Here is a 12,327-nt window from a genome sequence, read left to right on the forward strand (position 1 = left end):
CCACCCCCATCCTCCAGGGACTTTGAGTTGAGCCAGGGCTCTGCCTCTTTTGGATCCCAGGACTCAGCTTGGGAGCAGGTGAAATGCACAAAGCAGGGTCATCTCTGAGCAGGTGCAGAGTGCATTTCTCACATCATTCATTCATTCATTCATTACATTTATATCCCGCCTTTTTTTCCTCCTTAAGGAACTCAAGGCGGCTTACATTCTCCTCCTCCTCTCCATTTTATCCCCACAACAACCACCCTGTGAGGTGGGTTGGGCTGAGAGTCTGTGACTGGCCCAAAGTCACCCAGTGAGCTTCCATGGCCGAGTGGGGACTAGAACCCGGATCTCCCGACTCCCAGTCCAGCACTCTCGCCACCACGCCACGCTGGCTCTCCTCTCTCTCTTACATTACAGGGTAAACTGAGCCAGCAGCAGGGCTTTCCAGGTACAAACCCAAGAAAACTCTTCAGCGTTGCATGGAGGGGGGAATTCCACCCAGCGCCTCTTTTCCCAGCACAGTGACAGAAGCAGCAGCACCGGGCATAATTTTCCCTCCTTTTCAACTTCACATACATTGATAGTGCATTGCACTTAGCTACGGAGAAGAAGGTTTGATTGTTTATTTCCTTGATTTATATGCCGTCCTTCCTCACAGAGAGCCCAGGCTAACTAGCAGCCTATATAAAAATTGTACACCACATATACAACATTAAAATCATGACTCTCAAATCACCAATGTATACTAAAGTACTGTAAAACCATCAGTACATGATGGATGAAGTTGTGGATGATTCCGGAGCTTGGTCTGGAGCTGGGAGACCCATCCAAGCATCCGTTGGGCCCAGCCTGTGCACCCCCCCACCCCGACCCCCATTCTAGGATCTCCTCCTGATGGTGTAAAGCAGACCCTCTTGGGAATGTTGCTTGTGTCTCGCAGAAGAGGCAACGCACAGGCCACGAAGATGAAGCGGTTCATAGCTCTGCTGCGGAAGAGTGACCACCAGGATGTCCCCCCGCCCAAGCTGCTGGACAAGGCAGGAAAGCTTTGCCAAAGCCTCCGGCACTCCCCCGCTGGCCTGGAGAAGCTGGTGATGGCCATGGCCCGAGGCAGGCACTGGGAACACCTCTGCACCCACCTCCGCGTCGTCCAGGCCTGCGTGCTCGTCCACCTGCACCACAGCCAGTACGACGCAGCCTGCAGTCTCCTGGAGGTAGACGCTCCCTCGCAACTGCCCTTGCTGGAAACTGCTGTGCAAGTAGAAATTAGTCTGAATAATGGAGGCCTCCAGGGGGCTTCGAGGGCCGTGTGCTTCGCGCTGTGCTTCAGAGCAGCCTTCAGCGGCCTCCCCCAGGCCGGCGCCCCCCAGCTGTGCTGGACTGCAGTTCGGAGGGCTGGCTGGGACTGACGCGGTTGCAGCCCAGCACATCTGGGGGGAGGCTGCCCTCCAGCATCCATGGCAGGCCACAGAGAGCTAGAAACTGCGGGGCAGGGGGCCCTGGATTCCAAGCAGGATTTTCTTCATGAAAAATGAGCAGCCTTCGTGTTTGTCTCAGAGCTGCACAGCAACAGAGAAGGAGGAACTGGTGAAGCTTTGGCATGAAATCCACTATCGCAAAGCCATGGAGAAGCGGCATGCACAGTCCCTGACGCCAGTCCAGAAATACCGCTGTAGGAAAAGGTACTGTGGTGGAGGGAAGGTGGGCAATTGAGTGGGGACAAATGGGGCAGTTGGTGGGAGAGAAGGAGGGACTGCAAAGGAGAGTGGGAGAGCCGCTGCTCAACATTGGGTCTTCCGCTGCCACGTTGGGCCTCTGCAGGCGCTTGCCGCCTCCCTTGTGCATTGCTGGAGGCCTCCGCTGGAGGATGCCCAGGTTGGCCAGGCACAGAACGTGCAAAGGAGGCGTGCTCGGGGGTCAGGTGATGCCTGGGGGCACATGGGAGGGGTGCCTGGCCCTGGCCTGGCTCTCCTGTCTGGGCAGCTGGTGGCCCAGGCCCATGCTAAGCTGCTGGGAGGAAGCCTCCTACCCCATGCCTGGCCAGGAGCTCTGCCAAGGCTGCCTCAGAAATGGGATGCAAGCGGCTGCTCCCTGCTGAGCCCTGTGTTCAGCCACCGCCACCAGGGATGGAGTTCATGGAGGTCTGCCTGGCTTTGCGCCGCAGAGCACCCGTTGCAGGCCTCCCCTTTGGCTTCCCCAGAGCACCTACCCCGTTCCAGCCTGCTTGCCTGGTCCAGGGCATGGCCTCACCGCGCATCCTTGGGTTACCCTCCCTGCTGGGTTCCCGAGTGCCTGCCGGTGTGTCCCCCTCGCTCCCCAGCTGCTCTTAGGGGAGGACTGCAGGCTGGAAATGCAGAGACCACAGGCCGTGGGCATTCGGAAAGTCAGGACAGAGTTGCCTGCCCCACCTCGGCGGAGGCTCTGTGGGTTTTAGGGTCGACCGATGCTGCACAGTTCCTTTCTCCCAAACACAGCAGCAGGGGGCATGGGAAGCTCCTGCCCGATGCCTGTCCTTGGCTGAAGGGGTGTGGGTGCACCCTGGCTTGAGATGTCCACCGAGCTCAGTGGGAAGAGGGCTTCTGGGTGCTAAGTCCTGGATGTGACTGCTCACTGCGAGATCAGGAGCACCTCTCCCTCTCCGTCATGGGTAGGTGTCCTCCACCAGCTTCCCTCTGTCCTGAGGGAGTGAAGAACAGGAGCTACCCGAAGGACGTGCGCGAGACCCTGCGGAGGTTCGCTGTGGAGGTGACAACCAACCCAAGCAGGAAGCAGAGGGTACGAATGATGCAGCCGGGTTCTGTTCAGAACTCATGCTGACATGGATTGGTGGCCGTTTTTCTGGTTAGGACTTGGACTGGAGAGTCGGAGAAGAAGCCCGGTGAACGAGTGTGAGGCGCAAGGGTGGGACGCGGGTTGCTCAGGCTCCAGGGCTGGATGAATTATCCCAGCTGCTTACTCACAGAACACCCTGGTCTCCTTGAACGAGGGTGCCCCCGTCAGGGGAGTGATGCCAGCCCCATCATTCACCTGTCAAGCCCTCATCAGCGTAAGCCCAGCCAGCATCATTTAGGCCTCCTCCCTTGGGCCGTGCTGTGATCTCTGAGACACACCAGAGGTGCCCTCTTCATGCTCTCCGCCAGTGCAGTGGACTCAGGCCACATGGACACGAAAAAGAGGTGCCCCCCTCCACATCTCCCTCCGTCTGCACCCCCACCAGAAGCAAGCCCGGGCATGTTGTAAGATCGGCTTCCTTGGACTGGCCTTTGGGGCTAAGTGCTTGTTGGGAGATATTGGGGAAGTCTCGAGGAACTCAATAGAACCTTATTCTGTCTTGCTGGGATGTTTCTGGCAGCGTTTGGTTCTCGTTGCTTTTATCAGCCACCCCAAGACTTTGAGATGGGGAAGGCTGCACCTCAGCCTTCCCTAACGTGGCACCCTCCAGATCTGTTAGCTAGCCCAGCCTCCCCAACCAGATGTGTTGGGACTACACCTCCCATCATCCCCAGCCAGCATAGCTGGGAAAGATGGGAGGTGTCATCCCACCCATCTGGAGGGTGCTGGGTTGGGGAAGGATGCTATCGATCTAAATAAATGAATGCCATCTTATGACTCCGTGGCCACTGCTGCTCCTCCAGCAGGAAGTCGCCTGGCCTCCCATAGCCTTCAGGAGCCGCTAGGCCCTGGGATTCCAACGGGCTCTTGACCAGGGCCAGGCAGCGTCCGGCCCTCCTGATGCTTTGGCCTGCAGCTCCCATCAGCCCTACCCAGCATAGCCAGTGGTGAGGGATCATGGGAGTTGTAGGCCACAACTTCTGGAGGGGCATTGTTGCCCACTGCTGCTCTTAATGTCCTTTGAGACCGCTGCTCCCAACTGGTTGAGAGGCAACAGCTTCTCTGCATTTCCTTTTGTGGGATAGCAGGAAAATGTCTCCTCCTCCTCCGCTGTGCGAAGCAGGGAGCTGCTGTTCGTCTGCCTGCTGCTGTGGCTTATGCCTCGCCTCTTGTTAATTCCAGGAGGCTTTGGCTTGCGACACAAACCTGCCGTCCCAGCACGTCTATAACTGGTTTGCCAATTACCGCCGCCGTCAGAAGCCCCGCCGGCCTCGTCCAGCAGAAGACTCCGTCGTCTCCCTGGGTGCCGAGGATTTGGCCCACGGAGGGAAACCGCAAGAGGAGGGGGCGTGGCCTGCCCTTCCAGCTGCAGCGCCACCCACCTCTCCTTGGAAGGCCGCTCCTCCCGGAGGTCTCACCACCCTGCTCCCAACTTCCATACGTCCCATGCTTCAAAGCTAGCAACTTGCTCTTGCGTAGGGCGCCACCCTGTGGGCTGTGCCCTGGGCACTTGGAAGCCCCCGAACTGGGAGGCTGACCAGGATCCGAGGCGTGTTAGGATGCATTTTAGCTAGATGGGTGATTTTGCTCGTCTAGCGGTGGCTTTGGGGAGGGGAAGGGAAGGGAAGGAGGCTGGGGCAGCCATAGGAAAAGGCCACCCTGACCTCCCCGCCGCCCCTGGAACGCCTCCTCTCCCTGGCCACACTCCATTTACTGAGCGTGGAAAGGCAGCTGGCGCAGTTCTCTCCATGCTGGCTATGAGGTGGGGAGGGAGGGAGGGCGGTTTCTGGCTCAGGGCTCGGAGCCCTGTCTTCAAGCGCAGAGCCAGGAAACTGAAAAATCCTGTGTCTCCCAGACGCTGCCTAGGCAACATAGGATTGCTCCCTTCGTGATCTTCACACAAAAATATTAGGCTACATACATGTGTGTGTGCTGTCAGTAAGTGGGGGCGGGGCGGGCGGGCATCCCGTTCGCATTTGTCCCAGGCAGAAGCTCCCAGCTCTGTGGCTCCGGTCTGCATGAAATCCTGAGGGCCTGCCCTTTTCACATCCTTTCAGGTGGGCTTCCTGGAGATGCCAGCATGGAGCAGAGGGAGCAGCCTCTCGTCCCCTGCAGCCTGGGCTGGGAGCAGACGGCTGGAGGAGGCCAGAGCCCCTCCGCCACGGGGGCCTTCCTGTTGCAGAGCAGGTGATGGGGCTGAGCGTCTCCTCCGTTTCCCTGGAGTCCCACCGGGGCCTCACAGCGATGTCGCTTGCCTGTTTTGCTGGCAAGCGCTGCCTTTTCAGTGGGCCTTTTCCTTGCGCGCAGCGGCGCCAAATAGATAGTAAGCCTGATTTACTGCCTCTTCACAGCTTCGTGCAAAGTGACCAGCTGGAAGGCTTTGGCCTGGGCAGGGCGTGCCTGGACCCCCTCCAAGCCAGAGAGTCGGCGGCTTTCCTCCCCCAGGCTGGGGCAGAGCCGGGCTCTGCCGCTCTGGAGACCAAATGGGGGCCAGTGGGCATGGCTGCTGGCCCCTGGTCGCAGCCTCCGTGCGGTCTTGGCCCAGCGCAGCGGCAGCTTGTGGAAGGGCAGCCCCACGAGCCTAGAGCAGCCCCGCGAGCCGTCCACAAGGGTGTCCAGTGCTCCCTCTCGAGCTGGGATGGGTCCTGCAGATGCAGCTGTTCCCGGTCCAAGGAGAGCCTCCCCACGTGGCCAGGTGCGAGAGCAGCAGATGGGTGGGGCGGGGGTGTGCGGCCATAGCAGGGCGCCACCAAAACCACAGAGCACCAATCCACCCAGACGCTCTCCTGCCTAAGCACCACTGAAAGGAACGGGAGCCACGCAAGAGCACAGTGGCTGGGGTGGCACGATGCCCCACACCAGTTATATCGGGCAGGGGCTGCTGTGTGCCAGAACTCGTTTCTGGACAGGCAGGCCACACCTGTGCTTGGCGCTCACCTCTTCCCAGCCTCCTGACCTGGGCGTTCACTCCAACGCAGGGCATGCCGGAGCCCCCTGCGGCCGAACATGTCCGGGCGCGCTCGGGCCGGCCGGCCCAGGGACCGTCAGGGAGCAGGCAGACTTGGAGATTGAAGGCCTGGTGTGTAGAGGACGACAGCTGCTGGGCACCTCCTGGGCAGCTCTGGCCCGGCCCTGCAGGTAAGGGGGGGGTGGCCTTCTCCTGGCTTGTGGGACCCAGGAACCTGCCTGCAGGCGCTCCTGGAGGGGCTGCCCAGAAATGAACCAGCTGCATCCATGGGGAGACGGCCCCATCAGATCCCCGCCCCCTCCCGTATATTGAGGCTGCGTCACCCACCAGAACCATACCTCTTTATTGGGAGCCCAAGAAAGCCCACAGCTGTGGAGCCCTGTAGCAAGTTTGTGCAAGCAGGGGAACCCCGTGGCTTTCACGCAAACGGCCCTCCGTTTAGGAGGAGGGCCGCTGCTTGGCTTCAAGCGCTCTCCCGGTGACGCTGCTTTTCAGACCGGCAAGAGGGGGTAGAGCTGAAAGTCGTTGGTGGAGGAATTGTCGTCCTGGGTGTTCACGTTGATTGTTTTTGGCCCCAGGATGCCTCTGGTTGTGCAGGGATTGATTTATTTTTGGAGCAATACAAAATGCCGCTGAAGCCATTTACCTGGGAGAGACGTGGCGTCTGTGGCGTGTGGCCCTTTCCCCTGCCACCTCCACAGCAATTTCCAGAGAAGCCGTTGTGCAGTGCAAGAGGAGCACAAGGCGATGCGCTTCCTACTCTTCCCCCCCTCTGCGCCAAGGCCCTCCTCAGCCCGCCACGTCCTGAGAGCCCCCCTGCCCTGCCCGGACGGCAGGCGCACGGTCAGGGCCTCCAGGGCCAAGCGGTCCAAGGGGAGCCTCTCCTTTGCCTGCGTCTTGCTCAAGGCCGCGTCACGCAGGGTTGCTTGCACTTCACTTCTGCTGCTGTCCTCCCAGCCAGTCAGAATGAGTGCTGAATAAGTTCACACCCACTACTTTTGCGGGGTGCGTCTTTGCAATGAGCAAAGTAGCCATGACTCTCCCCTTTTCTAGTGGCCGTGACAGCTAAACGGAGCCGCCGTGTACCGAGGCAGTATGCCAGGGACACGTGACTGGGGACCCTGCACTGCTGGCCCGCTTCCCAGAGCCACGTGGCTGGCACTGCTGGGAAGGGGAGGCTGGTCTGCGGGGCGCTTGGCCTGATCCAGCCAGGCCTGATCCAGCCAGGCCGTGCCTCTGGCTTTAAATCAGCTGCACGTGCTGATCAGTGCATCTGTTTCGCTCAGTGCAATAGAGCTTAGTGGTCCAGCTAGATCGCCTCAGACGCCGGACTGGCTGTTCGTCCCCCCGTTAGATGGTCGGGTGCCTCACTTCACCTCCTCCAGAACGTGGAGAGCCAGCCTTGCGGCTGCTCTTGGGAATGCTCCTGCTCGTCCTGCGTAGTGGCGCCCTGGACTCATGTCCCAGAATCCTGCCCTGTTGACGCCACTCCATAGCTGTGGGAAATTCAGACACGGGGTTCTCATGGGGACATGTTAAGATGCCTGGCCTCTCTCCGACTGCATCGAATTGCAGGACCAGTCCAGCCAAAATGGATTGCACAAGGGCTGCGGGGAAGAGGGCTTGCAAAATCTGTGTTAAAAAAGATGGGCTGTATTTGCATCCAGTCTCACTTGCTGCTTCTTGCCCCGCCCCCCAGTTCTGCTCAATCTGAATTTGGCAAACATCTGTACTGCCCAGTTACCTCCATGCCTTACTCAGAGGAGAACCAAGTCTTGGCTCAGGAGCAGGTAAGGGCCAGATGCACAGGGCAGCAGCGTGGAAGGGCGAGGCGGGGCCTTCCCATGGGGCTCCGTGGCTCACCCAGGAGAGAGAGGAGGAGTGCCTCTGCTCTCCAGCATGCGCACCCCTGGGACCACTGCCTGCCGCCCTTCCTGTGGCAAAATGAATACCGAAGAGAAAAGCCTGGTCCGTGCAGAGCGCTAGTCAGGGCCACCTGGAGAAGGGACAGGGAGGGGCAGGAGGGCAGCAGTCAGCAGCCCCGAGGGGCCCACCAGAAGTCCGCTGCCAAGGCCACCTCGCTCCCCTCTGGCTCGGCGACTGCAAGTGGGCCTCCCGGGGCGGGATCTGCGCCTCTGGCCGAAGTACTTGCTCTTGAGCAAGGCTTGCAGAAACATGCCTCCCTCCCCTGCACACGGCAGCCTTACATGGAGAGCCAGGGCAGGGCAGGCTTGGCCTGGGCTCAGGTCCCTTCTCAGCCCTGATGCCCCCCCCCCCGCTTCACAACAGGGTTGCTGTGTGGGTAAAAAGTGGGGTACCACGTGTGACGCCCCATGGTTCTAGGCTGCGGGGAAGGCAACAGAAACACGCAATCAATTAAATTGGATCGACATTCCGCCCTGGAAACCCTGAGAACTGTAGCTGGAGGGGTGATCAGGGACCTTGAGCAGAATTTTCAGCGCCCTTTGTGACATTCAGCTCTCCACCTTCTTCAAGGGAAATGACAACTGTTAAATAGGCATAAAACCCATCCTGCCCCAAGTTTGCTGTTGTTCATTTGAACAAAATCTAGAGATATATCTTATTCATCATCAGGGTCCCCTAGAGTGTGTGTGTGAGAGAGAGGTTGTGAAGTCTGTGGTGAAGGTGCCAAATAATCTTTCAGGACAGATGTATTTATTGTGCAATAAATGCACAATTGTGCTTGCTTGGGAGGGCACATTTTCCCAGCGACAAAATAATTGGGGAGTGGGGAAGGGGTTGCTTTTGTAATGTTCTCCCAGCAGCTGCCTGGATACAGGACACCTGGCTCTCCTGCAGTGTTCCGCGCTCAGTGGATGGAGCCTCTGGTTCCGATAGCCATGGGAGCTCCGGCTGTGCGCCTAGGGCAGTGCTGCGTTCCTTCGCCAAGAGGTGTTAGAATCAGCACCGCAATTGTTAGAAACAAACACGCATAGTGTCTTTAGGTGGGAGATGAGCCTCCTGGCACAAGGAATTGAAACCTTTCCTACGTGTCTCCATCACCCATTTTTTGCAGCACAGGATTATTCGGCTATGGGGAATGATAAGCCCAGCAGGAGGGAGAGAATGAGCAGGTTTTCCTCCCCCCGCTTAGGCTCATCCACCCACTCGTCTAGGCAGAAAGAGGTCCCCAGTATGCGCTGCTTACCTGGGATTGGCCCCCTTGGGAAAGGGGTCACTGGAGGCTGGCTGGCATTTTGTAATGTTTATTTGCCAATATTCAGAGGATCCTAGGTGAAGGCCGCCGCCCCCCCCCCCCCCCGCAACAGATCTCCAGGAGGACAGCCAGCACCATATAAGGTGCTTCGGAGCGCCAAGCTCTGCTCTCTGTTTCTGCCTGGCCCAAAGTTCGGTCTTCTTTTTACACAGACCTCTGGATTTCAAAGTCCCTTAGCTGAGAGGGTGGGAGGCCTGCCCACGTGCAGAACATGCCCCAAAAGACCCTGCATCAAGAAGCAGTTGGCAAACCGTTCCCATGGCAACACACTGCCTGTACTTGGCTATTTCACCTACCCAAGGACATGAGATGCCAGACCCATTAGCCCTCTCCCCTCCAAGCCCCACTTCAGAGAGCCCTCTTGATCAGCCACGCTTCCAGGCGGAGGGCTCCTCGTGCTACACATGAGCAGGCTTGGGCGGGTCTTCCGCCTTGCTCTCCATAACAGATTTTCTTTGTATGGAAAGTATAAAGCGGTAAAACAAGGGAAGGGTTACATGTCCCATATGGAAGAAGCATCCTCTAGAATTCCTTGCTCCCCTGCAAAATTCCGTGAATGAGGTAGGATGGTGGCGTGACAAAAGCCCTGGGCTGTTTCCAGACAGGTTCCACTTGCAGCCCCCTCTTGTGTTCTCCTGCCACTTCCTCTGCCTTTTTCTCCCCCCCCCCCGCTCCCCAGGCCCAGTCAGGAGGAAAGATGGGAGAGCTGCACGGTGCCTTCTGCCTGCTAGTGCTAGGAGCCCCCTGTCTGGAAGAGTCCCCCATTCTCATGCCCTGGCACTGATTTTGGAGGCGGCCAACCAGTCCCTCGTTTCTGCAGCCCTGTTTCTCCTTGGCTCTACAAGTGCTGCAAAGCCTGCTCAGCCAGGTTTTTTTGTCTTCCGCCATCCTCTGCTGGCGCAGCCATTTCCAAAGGGCATTTGCAGGGGCTTCCTCCGAGCTCTAGCTGGCAGACAGCTTTGCCTTTCCTTGGATCAGGGCCCTTTTAGCAGCCGCAAGCCAAGCCAGAGCAGCACAGGCCCATAGCGGATGGCCTCTGGGCGAGGCTCTGCCCTTCCGTTGGAGGACTGGATTGTGAGAAATGAGGACGTGGGGCTCACCCGGGGCCTTTGCGGGGAGACAGCCTCAGCCCTGGGGGGCTGCAGGGGCCAGCGCAGACCGTGCAGGAGCTGCCTGGCTGATGCGCGCCCTGGCTGGGTCCCCTGCTGCTCCCTCCGTGACTGAAGAGCAGGACCAGGGACGACCAGCAGGGTATGCAAGACCCCCCCCCCCCCCGGTCAGTGCCACAGTCCACCTTGAAGCGGAGAGCAGAAACACTGGCATCGACACATTGCCTGTGTGGAGTGGCTGGCCTGGTACCTCCACGGGCTCACAGCCGGCACCCTCCCAAGGCAGCTGGCATTGCGCAAAGTGGCCTGTGGCCCAACTATTTGCTGCAATGAGGGCTAGAACGTTTATGGTTTTAAAGACAAGGGAGCCTGAGATGCTCTGAAGGCAAGGCTGTGTGCCAGCACAATGATGCTGGGAGCGGGGTGAGGGGGCTGCATGCAGTTTAGCTCTGGGTGGGGGCCCCTAATAGGGTGGGCAAATGGAAAGAGGAAAGAGACGCATTTGCCCGAGGGTGACCCGTGGTCAGGCCAGCCCTGCTTGCTCCCTCCGCTGACTGGCTGGGTTTCTGGGCAACAGGGGCGGGGGCTCGCTGTCTGCAGTTATCCATGAGTCCGGCCTTCCCCAGCCTGGGGCCCTCCAGACGGTTGGACTGCAGCTCTCCGCATCCTCCAGCCGCCCGTCAGGAGGTTGGGGAAAGTGGCATTCCTCACCACCTGCCTCCAAACCAGATAGGAAGAGCGCCATTCTTGATCCAAGGTGAAGAGGAAGCCCATGTAGTAACACACTTCCCTCTTGTTTCAGGCGTCGTGGGCTTCGGTGACAGATCCGTCAGCCATCGACACCCTCTGGGCAGCCTCGCTGCTCTGCGAGTTCTCCTTGAGCGGCCGCGTGGGGCTTCCCTAGAGCTGCTCTTGGCACCCTCATTCCTGCGTGACGAAGGGCCCGATGCGCACGAGGAGGGCTGGGGGTGCTGCCGAGCGCTGCGGCCTGCGGGGGCCGCCCTCACGGCCTCCAGTTTGGCCCAACAGGAGGCCCCGAGCGCCGACACTTGTTCTCCTGACCAGGTTATCTGTTTGTAAGGCCTGAAAGTACAGGAAATTTAAAAATATATGTAAGGCAACCGGGGGCTGGCTGTGGCACACCCCTCCCTGCGAGAGGAGTTCTCGGACTCCTGGCATCCACTGGATGCTGTGGGGAGGGGAGGGGAGGGCCTGGCTGACTTTGCACACAGAGCAAGCCTTCAGAGCTGTCGCTGGCTGCGCTTTCTAATGGTTATCCACTCAGCTGCCTTCAAGGGGCCCTGGGTGCTGCCTGGACAGACGGCCCCCGCAGGCCTCGCGGGCAGGGAGCGATTCCGGTGCGCCTGGGAGCCGGCGCTCCTGCCCGAATCCGGCCACTGCTCTGCTTCCCTTCCCACCGGACGTTCCCCTCCTCGCCTCTGCTGTGGGTGAAGCAGCAGGAGCGGTGTCTCTTTGGAGGGAGGCAGGGGTGTTTGCCACACGCCGGAGGCCACAAACAGGAGATTACTATGCATCTTTAGAGTAGTTGATCAAAGTACTTCTTTCTAAACAGAATTCTAGGTCACAAGGTTGTGCAGCATGGGCGGGGTTTGCTTGACTGTTTCTCAGTAGGATATATCTCCATGCAATGTAGTTTGTACAGGAATAATTGCAAATAAAGCTTGTTTCTATCACTGCTTCCGATCTTTGAACCTTCTGTCTGGTGTAATCCCTCCCTATGAGTAGAGGTTGTTGTTTCTTACGCGTAGAGGTTATTACAGGTTCAAAACAGTTACCCTGTTTTGAGCCTGTACTCAGCCTTCCCAAAAGGTTTGAACTTCCAGGTTATTGTTTTGAGAGCATTTCTTCACGCAGCAGCCCATGAGATGTAAAGAGGGAGCTTTGATGAGCCTTGCAATGCGGGAGTCGAATGAAAGAGATGCTTTGTCACTTTGAGGTAATGAAAGCCGCAACTTGGTGTAGCTGAGCTGAAACCTGCCTTCGTGCCGCCTGCTTAGCCCCGCTGCCTCTAGCATGGCATGGCTGCCACGTGGACAGCTGCATGCGCAACAATGGCCCCTCACGCTGTGCCACGCAGGCTGGGAAGCCATTCCAGTGGGGCTCGCCCCAGAGGTAGCAGCAGCCCTGGGGTGAAAGGTGTCTCCCACCCTGCTCCCTTGAGCGGTCCCCATCTG

At 58.8% G+C, this 12,327-nt stretch overlaps 1 protein-coding gene across 1 annotated transcript; it reads left to right on the plus strand.

The window, feature by feature from the left end:
* The first annotated feature begins 408 nt into the window (after positions 1 to 408).
* On the plus strand, positions 409 to 11,834 carry ANHX (anomalous homeobox). The gene is made up of 10 exons (XM_084819246.1): positions 409 to 433; positions 926 to 1,199; positions 1,543 to 1,667; positions 2,637 to 2,760; positions 4,000 to 4,228; positions 4,875 to 5,004; positions 5,169 to 5,512; positions 5,796 to 5,955; positions 7,485 to 7,575; positions 10,935 to 11,834. The coding sequence occupies exons 2-10, from the start codon at positions 951 to 953 to the stop codon at positions 11,034 to 11,036; spliced, it is 1,554 nt and encodes a 517-aa protein (XP_084675372.1). The 5' UTR covers positions 409 to 433; positions 926 to 950; the 3' UTR covers positions 11,037 to 11,834.
* Positions 11,835 to 12,327: the final 493 nt, after the last annotated feature.

Source organism: Heloderma suspectum, chromosome 13 (genome assembly GCF_057233095.1).
Source record: "Heloderma suspectum isolate Gila_16-S chromosome 13, 16-S_ref, whole genome shotgun sequence".
Classification (NCBI taxonomy): Eukaryota; Metazoa; Chordata; class Lepidosauria; order Squamata; family Helodermatidae; genus Heloderma; species Heloderma suspectum.